The sequence below is a fragment of the Lepisosteus oculatus genome, chromosome 2 (genome assembly GCF_040954835.1).
Source record: "Lepisosteus oculatus isolate fLepOcu1 chromosome 2, fLepOcu1.hap2, whole genome shotgun sequence".
NCBI lineage: Eukaryota > Metazoa > Chordata > Actinopteri > Semionotiformes > Lepisosteidae > Lepisosteus > Lepisosteus oculatus.
Genome location: NC_090697.1, coordinates 27408189 through 27425444, shown reverse-complemented (window position 1 = coordinate 27425444; position 17256 = coordinate 27408189). Strand labels below are relative to the sequence as shown.

Sequence of the window (17256 nt, the reverse complement as noted above, 5' to 3'; positions counted from 1 at the left end):
TATAAACTGCAGTGCTTATGGATTGTTAATGTTAGCATTTGCTATTTAAAAGACTCAATTACCAAAGGGAGGTCAAGGTGTGTTCACAGTCCCCAATCCCCCACCTCACCGAGAGCAGGGAGGGGTCGCGATTCGGATCGGGTGATATCAGTTTGTCAGAAGAGGTAATACACTAGCATAGTTTATGTAACACCCAAATCCACCTCTACGATAGTCATTCCTTACTTAACAATGGGAATCCTACCACAGAAACCATGTAAGGTCACTTTTAGCTTGAAATTTGTTTATCTGGAGAATTGAGGCAAAATAGCGATGGAGAGAACAGCACTTGAGCTGTTGCTTGCTTTGCACAGTTTAAGTGAATTGCACTGCAATGTACGATACAGATCAGTTTTTGGAATCGTGAGTCTGTACACTGGTTTCATTGACTGCGTTAGAAGCATGTTACCTTTTAGAAACAGGTAGCCAGAGGGTCTTCAGTTTCAAAAGCGTCTCGTGATTTACGATTTTCGTGTTATTACATCAGAATAAAATTACAAAACACATTGTTGTGTTTATGAATATCTAAAAAAGGTTAACTAATCAATACGTTTTTTTTATTTGGGGGGGAAGTACCCGACTCTGCACCCCTGTTGCAAAGTAAGGTCGTAAACCGACTACCGGTTGACCAACAGAGTACTTACATTTAAGAGCTTCTTTCTGGCACCTCGCTATGTGCCGTAGTAATATTGAACTCTTTTCCTGCTTATATAAATACACGTCAACATATTATAGGAAAAAAATAAAATAAAATAAATTATGCAATACATTATATTTCAAAATAAATGAAGATATACACGAATAATTAAGTTTTACTATTTTCAATCAGGCGCTGCCAAGGACAACCCCGATGCTATAAAATATTCGAAGACCCGAAAATATGTACCGGAAGAGTATGAAGTGTTTGTAGTGGAATGGGTTTTTTAGTTTGAAAGTACTTAGACTTAATTGGATACCCCGTGAAAATAACAGGTATTGACAATCGTCTCCTATTGTATGTCGTGTAGTTTTATTTCTCCATGTGCGGGAGGAGTCACTGAACGGATTATTTATGGGGTTTTTTATTATCCCTGCATTTATTACATTCGAGTTGTACAAAAACATTGAAGCCCCGATAAAAATCGAGGAGCTGCAACTTAAGTCAAGAGCATAGAGTCTGAAGATAAAGTATTGCGGTCCCGAGTTTACTAGATGACATTCAGTCCTGCCCCCCCACCCAGTACAAACTTGTGAATTGTCACAAAAGAAACCAAACAGATGAGGTCAGTGTAAATGACTGTTCAACTACATCACTCCAGGAGCTGAACCTAAGCTTCATTAATATAAAATAAAACATAAGAATTAGTAGCATTAGTACATTTTGGGAGGATACTACAGATACTTGTCTAATATTTTTGTCTGTATACGCTACTCCACGAAATATTTTCCCAAATTAAGGGGTGGTATATCTGACATTCCACAGTTCAGCGCTAAAATAAATACGCTTGGCAACAGTACTGCTCCTGATAAACCTTAAGCGAAACGGCTTAGGCCAGCGTAAACGTATTAAATAAAAAACACTTCTCGGGTACTACAATTATTAGTGAGTGGTTCTTTTCTAACAGAAGTCTGATTCAATGTTAACCGTAGATCCATGAACGATGTTATCTCAGAGCTCCCATTACATACATTTCCGCAGTTGAGACTGTTTAAATGCAAAACGCGGTAGAATCGTGTATTTCAGCTCAGTCGTTGGTATTGGAAATGATTGAAAATATAGTACACTTAAAATGTTAAATGCCTCCAGCATTCAATACTATTCTCTAAAGCATGTTTGTAAGATGATCACTAACCTTCACTGTTTTATCCTTGTTGAAGACTTCACAGTATTCTATCTGTGGTGTAAATTTTAGTTGCTTTAACCACTTAAATGTCTGGCTCTCATAGCAGTTGCCCTGGAAATGGGAAACGTCTTCAGTGTTGTTTTCTAACTCAGATGCAGTTCCGAGTTCTTCAGTGCTTAAAAGACCTTTGAATCTGTTTATCCAACATGCGCAGGTCTCTGTGAGTGATGTGTTATGTGGACTGTGATTGCAGCTCTTTGAATATTGTGGTGATTCTTGGGGCTGCGTTCATGTTCTCCTTGCACAGTTTCCAAGTAGAGTTTTCTCCTGTCTTACTCAAGCTCGAAGGGTTGAATCTTTGTAGTCTGTATTCTCGAAAGTTTAAAAACTGCATGCTGTAATGTCACTGCATCTGCCGGTTCCTGTGTTCACATTTCTCTTTGCCTCTGGTTGTCTGCTTGTCCAGCTAGCCCAGAGGAAAATGAACAGCTTGTCCCCAGAGGTGGCGCTGAACCGCATTTCGCCAGAGCTGCGGCCCCTGCTGTCCAGCGTGGTCCGGAACGGCCGTGTGGGTCTGGACTCCACGAGCTGCCTTCGCATCACTGATCTCAAGACAGGGTGAGTTCCGTTACTTCCTCAGACATTCCCAGCTACCCCCCCCAAGTCATTCCCTTTAAGACAGACATGCTTCAACTCAAAGAGGGTTTGTTTGTCATTCTTCCACTCATCCATTTTCAGACACTGCTTTATACTTAGAGCAGAGGTGGTCTGGTGGTCTTTGAAAGCCCGAATCCAGCATGTTAACATGGACATGTCACTGATCTCTGGAAGGGAACTGGAAACATCGGAGAAAACCCCAATGCACATGGGGAGATCTTGCAAAGTCCAAACAGAAGGTGCCCCAGGCCGAATATATATTTCTACTACTTCAGCGTAAGCCCCAGCCAGAATGGAAAGATCTGCACTCCTAGGACACACGGTGCTGAATCCAGACTTTGAACATATTGCTGCTCTGGAGTCAGTCCAGAGATGAGCAACCAGATACATTCCGGGGCCGAAGGGCCTGTCCTCCACTGACACAATGGAGGAACAAAAGCTGTTCAGTCTTCACCAAAGACTGCAAGAGGACCCAATACAAGTGTATTCAACATCCAGTGAAACACAATTAGCAGTGAAACACAAACCAGACGACACAAGTAAAGAAATAGTCCATAGCCTGATCTCTCACATCAGCAAATACTTTCAGCCCGATTTATAAATATCCTCTAGTTCACCATTATAGTACTGCTGTAGCGCTGTTGGTTTTTGACATGGTGAAACAGTGGTTAGCATTGCTGTCTCGCAGCTCTGGGTCCCTGGATTCAGTTCTGGCCTGTTGCTTGCTGGGTTAGGCTGTGGCTCCCCCATGATCCTCTTAAACGCTGCAGTGCTTTAAGAGCCATTTTGTTTTTCATTTCTCGTTCAGGTCTTTTTTTGACCCATTTTGACCTGTGCCTTTATCTATGCTGCTGACGCACAATATTATACCACAGAATTCTCTGCAAGAGTCTGATAGAGTCACAGCAGCAGGCCAGAGATTCTAGTCATTAGTTCTTAATCGCCGGGTTTGCGTAGAGTCTTCCGGGTGAGATACAATGGGCTGCTTATACAACCACAGGTTTCTGGATGAGAAACACTGTGATCTAGTAGTTGATTAAAGATGGTATAAACAAAATATATGCAATATCCTGAGACAAATCTTTTGAATCATATGTAGGGAAAAAGTCTACTCATATTCGTATGCTCTTTATCAACAGTTTTGGTGAACATCTTTCACCAGAAAGCAAACTACTGTAGATTTACAGTACTTGAGGGCCACTTGTGAATAGCTCAGGGGGTTAAATTAGCTGCTTGCTCATTCAGAATTACTGTCCTTTCTTTGTTACCTGCCTGAGTTTACAGGGCTCAGCAGGAGCTCCAGATGTTAAAGACTGGTCTCGTCTGGTTTCTTTTTTTTGTTGAATCAAGATGTCATCACAGCCCCTATTTAACTAAATGAATTCTTCTGGGAATATTTTAAGTAGCTTGTTTATGTATCTTTAAGTAAGATATATATTTAGTATGTTGTTTGTTGCTTCTAAGTCTCTTAACAGTGGTAACAGCCTGGATACTGCTTTCCAGTCCAACAGCAGGAGTGAGAACTGCCTAGTTCTAGATAATAGTTAACTGTATAGCCCTTCATTCTCAGACAGTGATACTGGTGGGGTAGAACCCCTGGACAGATATCACCTCGCCAAACAAATATAAAGAGAATGTTACCTTCATGTCCAGCAGCAGGCTGAGTGAGTTGAGTCTTACTGTGCAACTTTTAGCCCTTTGATAAATTCACAGCTGTCGCTCCCAAGCCATTTTGGTTACATCTTGTGGTTCATGTCATCAAACTGATAACAGCAGGCAATTCTTTACACAAAGGGTGGTGGGAGTGTTGAACAACCTACGCAGCCCTGTTGTTGAAGTTGATCCCTGATGCTTCAATCGGGGCAGGAGGCACTTCTTACCATGAGGGATTCTAGGCGTGTGCAACCCAGCCATGTTGTTGAAGCTTTTTTTCAGTAAAGAGCAAAGAGCTGGATGAGATCCTTAGATCGCTGAGCGCCTAACTAACAACCAGGCCAGATGGCAATGGTCATCATCAATTATTATGTTGTCTTGGAAAAACAGTTCCACTACATCCACTTCTCTCCTGGTGGCTTCTTCTGTCCACTGCTCCTTCAATGGTGCTTAATATCCACTGTTGAACTGTCTAATTTCACTCTTCACGGGGTCCCAGTCCTGAGCATTGGTGACCTAGCAATGTTAGTTTTTAAAAGAAACCACTGGAACTGAAGATTGAATTGAGACCTCCTCAGGGAAGGATTCGGGCTCTTGACATCAGGTCGTTTCGGTTCTCAGGCTCCCACACCTGTTACATCGGAGAACCTGTATCTGTTTTCTTTTTTAAAAAAGAAATCTCAGCCCAAGGCTTATTTCATATGAGTTGTCTTTTTTTTCCTTTGGTAAAGTGCATTGAGGGCGTTGTCCGCCTCAAGGGCAATGTGTGTATTTGTTTTGTGTTGCACTTCGAAGCGTCCCTGGGGAGTGGAGGAAAGGTGCTGTGTTGATGGTGCTGAGACAGCGGGTGTTTCTCTCTTCCCCCCTCAGATGCACCTCCCTGACACCAGGCCCCTGTTGCGATCGGTTCAAGCTGCACATCCCCTACGCAGGAGAGACTCTCAAGTGTAAGTGTGGCCTCGGTGCTTCTGCAGCAAGTCCAGCATGAGGATAACAAGACCCGTGTGGCGTGCAAGCCGCGATCTGAACGTGTGCCGGTGAAAACAGCGTCGGTGCTCCTCTCTGCCTTAGGGAATCTGTTTCCTGCATGATGACGGCAAGTTCACAGAAAACAAATTTCTGACGTAAACCGACATTTGGGGTGACAATGATAAGTAAATGGGGCAAATTTACTTAAATGAAATCAGTTTGAAACATTTTCCCTGAATGCTAAACATTTCCCCCATGCTGGGGGCTGTTCACGCTAATTCAAACTGATTAACACTCTTTCTGTAACCGTGTTGATTTATGGATCAGGTGGATGGCAGATTCCTCAAAGCATTATCCCTGTTGTTAAAACAACGGTCTTGGATCTAACCTTCGTTGGATACATAGACTCCTGTTTGATTAGGTGTAGGTTCTTCCAAACCCACACTGTGGGCTCTGATCGTCTGCTGTTCCTGGAATCATTGTAACAGCACTTCTCTGCGGGTTTTATGGGAATGCTTTCAGCCCAGGTCCCGCCTGTAACAGATGTGGTGTTTGAAGCCGCCTCTACTAAAGTCACTACTAAAATTGATAATAGGCAATAGTAAACACTTGGATTCCTAAATTGGCACAGTTAAACGTAAACAAGAGCAAACAACAAAGCCTGCATGAGAGAACTAGATGTTAGGGAGAGTAGAACCAGGAAAAGCAGGCATATGAAGAGAGAAGAGGAGGTGTAAGAAGGGTACGCTGGTTGAGACTGGTTATGTGACAGGGTAGTCGAGCTTTAGGCTTCAGAAGCTGAATCATGGTTGAGTTGCTGCATCTTTCACTGGCCATAGCATCCCTGTGGTCAGACAGTACTCCTTCCATTACAGTAGATGTGCACCCAAACCAGAAAGAAGAAACTCCCCTCCTGTAGTCCAGTTTACTTCCTGAGCACAGCTGCTCAGTGCACGTTTGAGCACCGCATGTGCAGGAAACTGACCGAGTTTTAACAGGAGCTAAGGTATCAAGCGCAGGACTTGGGGGGCCTGTTGAGCAGCTGTATCTTGTGATCCTAAGAAACTGACAAGAAAGGAAGGGAAGAAAGAGTGAAATCAGCAAACTGGTCACCTCATCAGCAGTTGTGAAAGTTTGCAGGAGAAGCATAAAATGAGAGACATGCAGAAGAGCAGTCATGTGATCAGCAAGTAGTAAATCCAAGATGTGACCATTACTTGAATCGCAGTCAAACTGTGTAAGATGTGGAAATTAAAATTGCCTAGTACTAATTTCTTATTACGTTTAAAACATATCAAGTGTAATATGACAACAAATTTGTATAAAATGCAGCGAGATTAGTTTGCCTAAAGATTATGATAACAGCCACAGGATGCAATAGTATGCAATAGTCTAGCGCTCAAGTGATAAATACCCAGGAATAGTAAAGGTTCTCAGAGAGAAACGAGGCTGTGCAGCACAGCCCATGACCAGTGGAACAACATTCTTTAAATAACCCATATGTAGGTTGTATAATTTAATTAAACAGAAGTATGTCATTTGATTTTTGCCAGATTCCTCTTGAACAGAGAAAGTCCTTTTTCTGAAACTCATCATAAATAGTTCTGACTTTTTATTACAGGAGCATGTATTTAACAAGGCTAGTTTATCCAGTGTGAATGAGGGAGATTGCATGGAGTAGCAAATGAAATGTTCAGGTCCACAGGTGCATGTCACAAGTAACAAAGTGAGAGTCCAGCCAGCACACAGACACACTCACTGGGAGCAAAGGGAGAGTCCAGCCAGCACACAGACACACTCACTGGGAGCAAAGTGAGAGTCCAGTCAGCACACAGGCACACTCAATGGGAGCAAAGGGAGAGTCCAGCCAGCACACAGTCACACCCACTGGGAGCAAAGTGAGGAATCAGCTGTCAGGAACAATGGTGGGAATTGAATTCAAAACCCATGATGTCAAATATGGAGGCATTTCAAAGATACACCGTTCAAAGATGGAAACTGGAAAACTAAAACCTAAAATGAAAACAACATAAAGAAAGAAGGCACTGGAGAAGTGGCTGCAGAACACGCCAGCATAATCTGGCTCTGTGTTAACATAGTTTGGAATTGGCTGTGTAACGCTTAAGACATTAATCTGCCTGAGATTTCCACCAGCAGAATTCACATGGCTTGTTCCTCTATGCCAGAAACACAGGGAGGCTGATTTCTTGTTGGACTTGTGAGAGAGAGGTCACAGATCTCATGCCTTTCCGTGGGGTTGTATTTATATGGGTAGAGGGTCCATTCAGTGCTCAGCAGGTATGCCTAACCCACACAGGTATAGCTCAGCACATAAAAATCCAACTGCAGCAGAGATGCTGAACTTGAAAAAGTAGACTAGTGCAGTTCGTCTTTCCTCGAGTGGAAGGTGCAAATAGGTGGGGACCTGTGTGAAAGATGCTTAAGTATAGTGATGAGATAGCACAGTGAGTATAGAAGACCAGCTCAATGTTGTAGAGGTTCAGCCATTGTTAAGTCTGTAAGCTCCTACAGTTTAACCCCCTCTCAACTGACTGAAACCTCACAGGTTTTATGAACATTGATGAGACTTGCTGTTAATATAGGATAAAATGGCTGTCATTTTAGATTTGAAGGACTATTTGTTTCTTTTTTGTCAGGATTTTACATTCAAAACCACCCACATTGTTTATAATATTTGGTGTCGGAGCTCAGTTAATTTTCCCAGCAAGTGAAATATGGAAGACTTTTATTTAACTGTTTTATACCGTATGGGTCTGTGGGTCTGCACGTGGTGAGTAAAAAAGTATATAAAACGGTAAAGCCAGTTTTAAGTTTTTGTGTTCTGAGCTTTGCTCAAAGAATGTTTTTACCCAGTTTTCCTTTAACTACAACTTGGCATTTTATGTGACTTTTAGCTTATTCAACACTGTAATTAGTTACTTGTTGCTTGCAGAGGTTTTCCAGGGTTCTGTTTTCAGCAAAAACAATTAAAAATACCTTCTGTGCCATTTTGATTTTGAATCAATAAGATGCACGATTGAATTATTTTATTGGTTGGTTCCTGGAGTCACCCAAGTCACATCCAGAGCTTGAGCCTGCAATGTCAGTCACACATGGTCACCCAGTAGCAGCTGTTAATGATTGGTCTGTCTTCTCATTGTTGCCTCATTTATATTTGTTGAATCGATATGTCATTATGACCCCCTATTTCATTGACGTAATCTGTCAAGATTATTTTTATTTATTATTAGTTTCCACTGTTTACTGGATGGCCTGATCCTTAGCTGTTTATGTCAGATCTATAGGGGGGTCACAGTGACATTTTCTATACAATGAGCCCTGCAGATTCTGCCTTGAATACTGTCACCTTCTTCTTGGGCTTTGAAGATCAATCAATCCTTTAGTTTATAAAGCTTCTTTCAAGGTTAGCATTTCAAGGCTTTGTAGGTTAAAAGTTTACAAGAATAAAAAAGCATTAAACACAATTTTTAATGCATACTTCACCTTAACTACTTGTTGTTGAAAGTTCTGATCAAAAACTGATTTGTTAGTGGAATGTTAAAAACTATCACAAAAATATCATACATTTTGAGGCTACTTTTGGCAAGAAAACTCCACAGTTTGCTGACTGTTTTTTGTTTGGTAATTTAAGAGATTGTGACTATCAATCAACATTTTTATTAATTTGGAAATAAAAGACTGTAGTAATATTTTTTTTTAAAGTTTTTGCAGTGGGTTGAGAGCTGGTCTTGTGATATGAAAAAGACTAAGATAAGTTTTCCCTGTACGGGGAGGTTCTTTGAGAGCTATTACTGTACTTGCATTCACCCAGGAGACATGTTTGTTTTTGGCAGAAAGAGTGTGAAGACCTCGTCAATGGCTTGTGGCTCTAGCAGATGCTGATGAGAGGGGCAGTGCTGTGCACTACCTGTCTGAGCCACAATGGCCGAAGCTAACATTTCTTCCAGCATCTGGGTTTCTTTTTTTGTTGGGTAGAGGTTGAAGTGTCTTCTGAGGCTGGATGGGTAGAATTACACAATTATTATGGAATTATGGGGCAATTTCTGTTTTGTTTTTTTCCTGAGGTGGTAAAGATGAAATCAAACAATGCTTTGACAGTGAGATGATCTCAAATTAATTCAGCTTCAGAATGGTGTGGCCGACAATTTATTGTCAGCAGGCAGAGGATCCCCCTGCATCCCGGTCAGTTTCTTTCTGTAAAGACATTATTATGATGTGATGTGCATTGTGTTAGTCTGACCCCTGGGGACAGGTCACACAAGAAATGTAACAAATGAGAGGAGGCCATTTAACCCATTTGGTAATTGACCCAGGTATCTTATCCAGCTGTTTTTGGTTGAAGTAAGGGTACAGGGCCATGTGTTCCAGACTCCCACAATCCTTTGTGTGAAGACGTGCCTCTTCTCAGTTTCTCTTCTGTACAGGGTGTGTCCATTTCTGACCTCTGGCTAGAGTTTCACTTTTTAAACCAAAGCAGTTCCCTGAATTGACTTTATCAATGCTTTTAAGGACTTACAATAGAATACTGGGAAAGTCCTGTATTATTAACAAGCTGTTCACAGGTGGGAATACAGTAGTGCAGTGGTTAGCGTTGCTGCCTCATAGCGCTGGGTTCAATTCTCCCACAGGCCAAAGGCATACTGCTTGGTTAATTGGCTTCTAGGAAAACGGGCTCATTTCTGAGTGTGTTTGCCCTGAGATAAACCAGGGTGTGTCCTGCTTTGTGTTTGTTGCTGCCTGGGACAGACTCCAGCTCCCCCATGGTCCTGTATTGGATAAAGGGGTTAGAAAATAGATGGATGGATCAGCAGATGAATAGATAGCTGGATGAATGGACATTCACAGATGAAAGTATTTATTTTGTTCAAAAGAAATGTCATTTTAGCCATTGCAAGTTTTTAAAGCAAATCATTATAAATTTCATGGAATCATTTCATCATAATAATCTTAAAAATATTTAAATATTTTAGCAGTTGACTTAAGTTTTTTTAAGGTCTCATTTGTTTTTCCCATCTTCATTTGCAGGTCTCTGTACGCCACTCTGTGTGCTGCTGTGTGTTGGGCCTTGCGTTGCTGCCACATGCCTCTCCTGGCAGGGTGTCATTGGTGTTTTTCTGTCGCTCGGTTTTGCAGGGGACATCATCTTCAACGCCCGGGACCCGGAGCTGCCCCCGGACTTCATTTTTGGGGAGGATGCCGAGTTCCTGCCCGAGCCCTCAGAATTACCCGTGAGTTCTGTCCGCCGCTCGTCATCACAGCAGGAAAACGGGCCCGTGCACACACAGCGCAGACATGCCAACGCAGACAGCAGCGCAGCTGAGTGGCTTGTGTTTCTGTGCCTCGTGATCAGGGAAAGGGACGTACTGGGAGAACAGAGCTCAAATCCAGGAATGTGCCGACCAGGCAGATTATCCTATTTGAATCCTGTCCTGTGGCTTTCAAAAAAGTTGTTTATTGGAATCGGTGCTCTTTGTGTCTGATCCGGCTCTGTGTTCTTTTTGTTTGTTTGGCTTGGTTTTAATCTAAACTGAGCAAACCATTACCAGCTGGGGCCGCAGTTGGAGGATTTGCGTTGCGTGAGCAATGTTGCATTTCTTCCGTGACGAAATGAGTCCTGCAGCTCAGCAGAGGGCGTCTACTCTCCTGTCAGGGCAGATGCCCACCTGTTTCAACTCTCCCAGACTCCACAGTCAGCTGCTCTGCTGGATATCCTGCATTCATAATTCAAACTCGGCTGGTAAACAAAGCTGCAGAGAAAAGGCAACATCTTTTGTTAGTTGCCTCATGAGGCCATCCTTCTTTGGAGAATTTTTTTTCCTGGTGTGTGTTCATTACTTTTTTCCATTGTATTCAAGCTCTTTTAATTTCCCCAAGAGACAAACAAGCAGTTGAGACAAAAAATGCTCCCAATGTAGTCTTGTTCTCCTTTATTAACATATTCTTAGCAGAATATATTAAGTAGGGGGGCGGTGTGCATAATAGCTCTTATTTACCTGAGTTGATTGAATGAATGTATGGTGCACAGGCTGTGACATTATGTTTTCAGTCACTTTTAATAAATAATAACATAAGAAAGTTTGCAAATGTGAGGCCATTCTGCCTGTCTTGTGCATTGGTGTTATAGTAGCTAATTGATTTCGGGAAGCTCATTCTAATCCATTGGTTTCTTGGCTTCAATAGCATGGCTGGCTAACTTGATCCACACTCCCACCACTCATTATGTAAAGAAGTACCTCTGCCTCCTGTTCTCAGATTTAAATGCACTTCCCCTTAGTTTCCACTTATGTCCTCTGGTTCATGTTTTACTGTACTTGATTTTGTCAGTGTCTTTGAGGATTTTGAACATTTGTATCACATCCCCTCACAGTCTTCTCTGTTCAAGGCTAAAAGTTTTTTTTTCAAGCTTTCAGTGTAGTACACTACCTTATGCTTCCTTTGGAGCTGCATAATCTTTTTTGTAACATATTGACAAAAATACACAGTGCGCTAATGAGGTTGTACTGGTACATTGTTAAATTTTAAACACTCTGCTTTTAACTATATACTAAAAGTCATACTTAATGTCTTTTGTCTTTTTTTATTGCTTCCCCACATTGTCTGGAAGATGAAAAGAATGTCAACATAAAAACTCGAGTCGTTTTAGACCACTTCAACAACCACAGTGTTTCCCCTGTTATATTTAGAGTTTTTGAAACCAGCATGCAACTCTCTGCCCTTGACAAAGCATGCTTGATGCTATAAAGCTGAATTAATAAATTTGTTAGTAAAGCGATAAAAGAGTGCAACATACCCATTTTTTATAACCACTTTTAGTGTAAATTTGTTGCAGCAGACTTCAGAACTTACCTTTTACCCAATTGGGGCAGAGATATGTCTTTTTTTTCTGCTGAAGGAGTCAGCAGGCTAAAGGCTGAAATAATCCTTATCTTTCTATTCATTTTAATTTCACAGTATTTGCATGATAAAATCACTTATGTATTTTCCCTTAACTTACCTCCAATAAATTCATCACACAGAATGGTGCCCAGACTCTCCTCAACTGGTTTCTTACTGAAAAGCTAACAGTAGGCAATCAGTTGGTAATGGCAAGATACAGGGAATTGCAACGTACGGTATCACTCCTGCAATGAATGTGTGCCTTTTCCTTCTTCTTAGGTCTGAATGGTTACATTTCTGCCATCACACCTGAATGAGTGTCATCTGAAACTCATGGATTGGCACAAGGACCATACCAATTACGAACCCCATTAAAACTTTTAAGAATGGAAATTGTTTCAGAAGGCTGAAAAGATTTACCTCAAATAGAAAACTATGCCCATGTAATTCATTTGTGAGTTAAGTAGCTAAATTAATCTGAAATTTCAGGCATCCTTTTCTTAAGGCTGGTATGTGTCTCAACAACCTGGCTTGGAAAACCATTACAGACAAAAACAACTAATAATTTTATAAAGAAGCATTTCTTATTATTTATTCTAAATGAATTCCATTTAGTTTCTGTTTGTAACCCCATTTTACGATAGATAGGGTTAGTCCTAAAAAATAATCCCCTGTGTTGACCCTATGTGTGCCTTTTAGGATTAAATGACCTTGAGTCAAATCTCCTCTCAATCTGAAGAGATTTAGCCCCTGTAACCTGTCTGTATACGAATATCCTCTGAGACCAGAAATCAGTATTGCTGTCCGTCTTTAAACTCTCTCCCTTTTGTGGTAAAGTAACCAAAGCTGAACAAAATATTCTGAGAGGTTTTACTAGTGCATTGTAATTCTTAAGCAGAACTTTTCTGGATATACATTCCCCACTGTTTCCTATATTGGTAAGTATTCTGTTTGCTTCCCCACGTTGTTTTGATAAGGACATCGAAGAATGTATTTAAATACTCCAGACACTCTCATCTGTAACATCCTGCTGTTTAGAAGCATCTGAGGGATGTGTACAGTGTGTGTTCTTACTAGTGTGGATCACTTTGCACTTGAATTTATCAAATTTGTCTCATCAGAGATAACAGAATAGCTAAATAGCGCCACACAGGTCTTTCAGAATTCTCTCTTTTTAATTGAATTTAAACATTTCTTGTTTGTGTTAGAAAGTGAGTAAAGCTTCAAGAATAAGCTTCTTGACTGAGGCTCCACTGATGGTGCTTTGTGAATCTAGGTCACATACTACTATCTGAACTATTTAGAAGCTGAGGAACTAGGCATCTGGATAACAAATACTACTGATACTAGAAGTGCAGTTTCTGGGGCACATTAAGAGCATCTCTTGAGCGAGATGAAGTATGTCCTCTGAAATAACTTCCATGGAACTGAAAAGAAAATGCTGTTGACAGAAAGAATCACAGATGAGCATTTGTGTCTTATAAAGAGCTATTTTAAGACGTATAGCCTCAGAAATCCCCTGTTCTCAGACTGTCCATTATAAATCTTTAGTAGAGCTTGGGGAAGCACCTCATTCCTCAGTGCTCGCGCCTGTTGCTTTATGTAGAGTTTGTGGTTTTTAAGGCTTTTTAACCCTTATATGGTTGCCTGTGTGTAGAATAGCAGGAGTCCTGTGTCCTCCTGTGTGCTTTCTCAGGCACCCTCATGTTTTCAGTGCTGTGCACTTAATCTTCTGATCAGTGTTGCGCCTTGAAAGACCTGGAAAATTCCAGGGAATCGGAAAAAAAACTGTGCCGCTTTGGACTCCATCCACACAAGAGAAGCCAGACACATTCCAGGGAATGTGGCTTAGGGGAGTGTCCTACATTGAGAGATTGCGGGAGTGCGGGAACTGAGTCTTCAGTTGACGATGAGGGGACCTGGACCATGTATTCAAAATCCTCAAAGGCACTGATAAAGTCACCCTAGTGCATTTAAATCTAAGCACAGGAGGATGAGGTACTTTTTTACACAAAGGCTTGTGGGAGCGTGGAATAGCATACCCAGCCAGACTGTCAAAGCAGATACCCCCGACTTCTTACAAGACAACTGAGTAAGATCTTTTTACTACTTCCAACTGCCAAAAGGGCTAGGTGACTTCCTTCATGGCGGACCTGACATCACTCTCCTCTGCACACTGTGGCTTCTTAATTTTTCCTATAGATATTAAAGGCTGAACACTCACTTGACAAATATCACCTTCGTGTGCAATGGCTCTTACTGTGGTCTTCTCAGCCAACTTAAGCCGTGGGCTACATTCTGTGCAAACCAGCCATCTAATGGAAAGTTTCTGACAGAGAGGCCACAAGCCTGTTTACTTAATGGAACATGCCGAGGTCAGTCATTTCAAAAGGAAATCACAATGGAAAAAAACAGTCGCCAATAATAGTAGCAACAACCTGCTAAAAATGTCTCAGGGTAAGTAAACTGATGCCCATGCTTGCTGCAAGCAACATTCGCAATTTGTGTTAATCGTTTGTGCCAATGTGTAATCAGTGTTTCGCTGTGCAAAGCCTCCACTGCTGTATACAGCACTAGGTGCTGCCTGTTTGAAAAGCGTATCGAAGGTGCGCTGGTCAGGAAGCTGAATAATACCAGAGTTTTTAAAATTGAGCTGGAGATTTAGAAAGGATCAGTGCTAGTTAAGTACAAAGCTCAAACATGAAAGTTGATACTGAAAGAAAAATACAGATATTAAGAAAATGTGGATGTTAAAAATATATCTTTATGTTGAAAAGCGGACAAACGTGTGCTGCAGCCGAATACTGCGACATCTTGCCTTCAGACTTTTCAAGGCAAATGCCACTGGGCTCACTATAATTTCCCCTCACGTAATTGCATTACTGTTAAGAAATAGTCATCACTAATTATGCTATTCCTGTTGCATTATTGTTCAACTTTAGAATGTCCAAAGGTCATTAAGAGCATGTCAAGTTAAAAATCTCAGTCTGGAAACTAGAGGTGAAGTCACTTTGTGCTGTAAAGATCAAGGGGAAACAGAAGTACAGTCACAAAGAAGTGTGGGAGTATTGCGCTCATGTGTCTTTAGTTGTGCTTTCTTTGACCTGCTTCTCTCTGTGGTGCTGGGTGCTCGTGATGTTATAGCACACTGTGCCTCCTGTTGGTTACTGGGGTGAAGGCGTGTCTGTTGCTGTGCTGCACAGATCATGACCTGGCAAGACAGAAAAGAAACTGCTTGACCTTGAAGTCAATGACCCAGAAGTAGGTCTTCTGAAAGCCAGCTTTCTCCTGGATGTCACAGCCTCAGGGAACCCCCTATAAGACACAGGTACTTTTATTCAAAGAGTCCCAGCCATGTACTGATATAAAAGGGCAAATACCAGCCGGCGGTGTTATCTGACATTTGCTAGGCAAACGTTTGGATCGCAAGTGTCTTCGGAGTATTTTAAACAATTCTGTCTGGTCAAATGTTTGCATTCAAAATGAATAAGTATAGGTTGACACCACACGGGAAGATACTTTCTTTTAAGCAAAACATGTTGAAATTATTTCAGGATGATGTATGTCCGTTTCCTCTTCACTTGAATGTAGGACGGACACAAATAAACTGCATATGAGATGTCATTCATCCCACCCTGCTTATTCGATGGTGAATAACTAAGTGATCTAGTTCTATGATCTAAGAATCTCCTACAGGCATTTCTCGAAAGAAGCCAGGGTCTCGGCTTTAACAACATGGCTTGTTCCACACTCCCACCTCCCTTGATACAGGGACAGCAAAGGAAAGCAAAATCTTTTTTTTTTCCATCAGCAAAAATGTTTTTAAAAGACATAAAAGAGTGCTATTGAGAGTGTGGGCCCAGAGAGCACGTTCATTACAGGAACACGGTTTATTTTCCTCTTACAAACACATTTTATTGTACATTTGGGCCTGTTTAATTGCTTTCTTTGGTAGCAGAGTGTACCAGCTTGCAGACAGGACATTCCAGGCGTTCTTGTTTTTAAATTAGCCTCTGGGCCAATTCCAAAAGAGGGCACTGCCCTGCCTGGAACTGAACAGGAAAGCAGTGAAGGATGGAGGGACAGAGCCGCAGCTGTGATCTGAAACCCAGCCTGTGAGCGAAGTCGTTATTTACACTGGCATTGGTCAGTCTTAATTGAGCTTTTAATTAATCACAGATTCCTTGGTGGAGATCATTGTAGCAGCTGTAAGTCTATAATTGCTGCAGACAAAAGGCCAGATGAATGGCTTTGTGAACAGAGCAGTGGGCTGAGCCAGGCTGTTGAAATGGGAGGGTGGTTTTATTAAGTCATGTGGGTGCTATAATGGAAGTTAGGTCTAGGGATCTTATATCTATACCATATACCCAGAGAATCTGAGGTTTGAGTTTTGTTCCAGCCATATTGTCCATCACATACTTATTTTATCGGCTGCGTAGTTTCAGTACTTCTAACCAGGCTCTATGGTGATTTATAGATATCTGACTTCAGTGAAGTGACTGTCATGTGTGATCAGCTGTAAAAGACCTTAAGAAAAATACATAAACAGTTTTATCTTGTTCGGCAAATAGGATAAATGTTTAATTGACTGCTCTGGTTGGATCAGGAAACACAAGGCCCAGTAGGAACTAACTTTAAGAACCAGAGTTGGGTCTCCTGCCTGTTCATTTTTAAGCTGCTGTTGAGTTTGCCTGCACATATAAATTGGTTGCAAGAAGGAAGTCCTGGTGTGATGTTCTTTGTTTTTCCAGACATTTGGCCAAAAATATGTTTTCTGTCGCTGTCCAGGACATTTCCCTGCATGCTTGCACAAGGGACAGACATACATGGCTTTCAGTGATCACTCAAGAGGCTTGGCACCACAGGGGCTGAGATTTTGCTTCCATTTGGAGTAGATAGTTTAATGTTTTTATTGTAATCTGAAATGACTTCCTTATGTGTGGCCAGGTCAATTTCCTAATGTTTGCATCTAATATTTTTGCAGTATAGTTTTCATATTATCTGTGGGTGACTTGATTGTGGTAAAATGAATTCTACAGAAAAATGTCGTAAACTCTCAAGTACTGAAATGTATATTCCTACAACTCCTTCTTTTCAATACTGGTTATTTCAAAAGCTTCATGAGCTCAGATTTCAGAAAGGAGAGAGCTGCAAATTCAGGAATGAAAATCAAAACCTGAGTCCCTGAGCAGAATCTCCCTTTCCTATTGCTTTGATA

The 17256-nt window shown here is 41.4% G+C and overlaps 2 protein-coding genes across 5 annotated transcripts in view; one reads left to right on the top strand and one right to left on the bottom strand.

Moving 5' to 3' along the window:
- rbks (ribokinase) overlaps positions 1–2303 on the bottom strand; it is a 41718-nt gene extending 39415 nt beyond the window's left edge. For 2 of the 4 annotated variants that reach the window (XM_069199134.1, XM_069199131.1), the window contains exon 1: positions 449–670. The gene's annotated coding sequence lies outside the window, so the exon portion shown is untranslated. The other 2 variants (XM_069199132.1, XM_069199133.1) reach the window with 2 other exon arrangements.
- The window catches only part of babam2 (BRISC and BRCA1 A complex member 2), a 111321-nt gene continuing 94972 nt past the window's right edge, over positions 908–17256 (top strand). The window contains exons 1-4 of the mRNA XM_006626335.3: positions 908–1011; positions 2329–2480; positions 5043–5119; positions 10296–10390. Coding sequence (XP_006626398.1) covers positions 2344–2480; positions 5043–5119; positions 10296–10390 — 309 coding nt within the window. The 5' untranslated portion in view covers positions 908–1011; positions 2329–2343. The remainder of the gene's footprint in view (positions 1012–2328; positions 2481–5042; positions 5120–10295; positions 10391–17256) is intronic.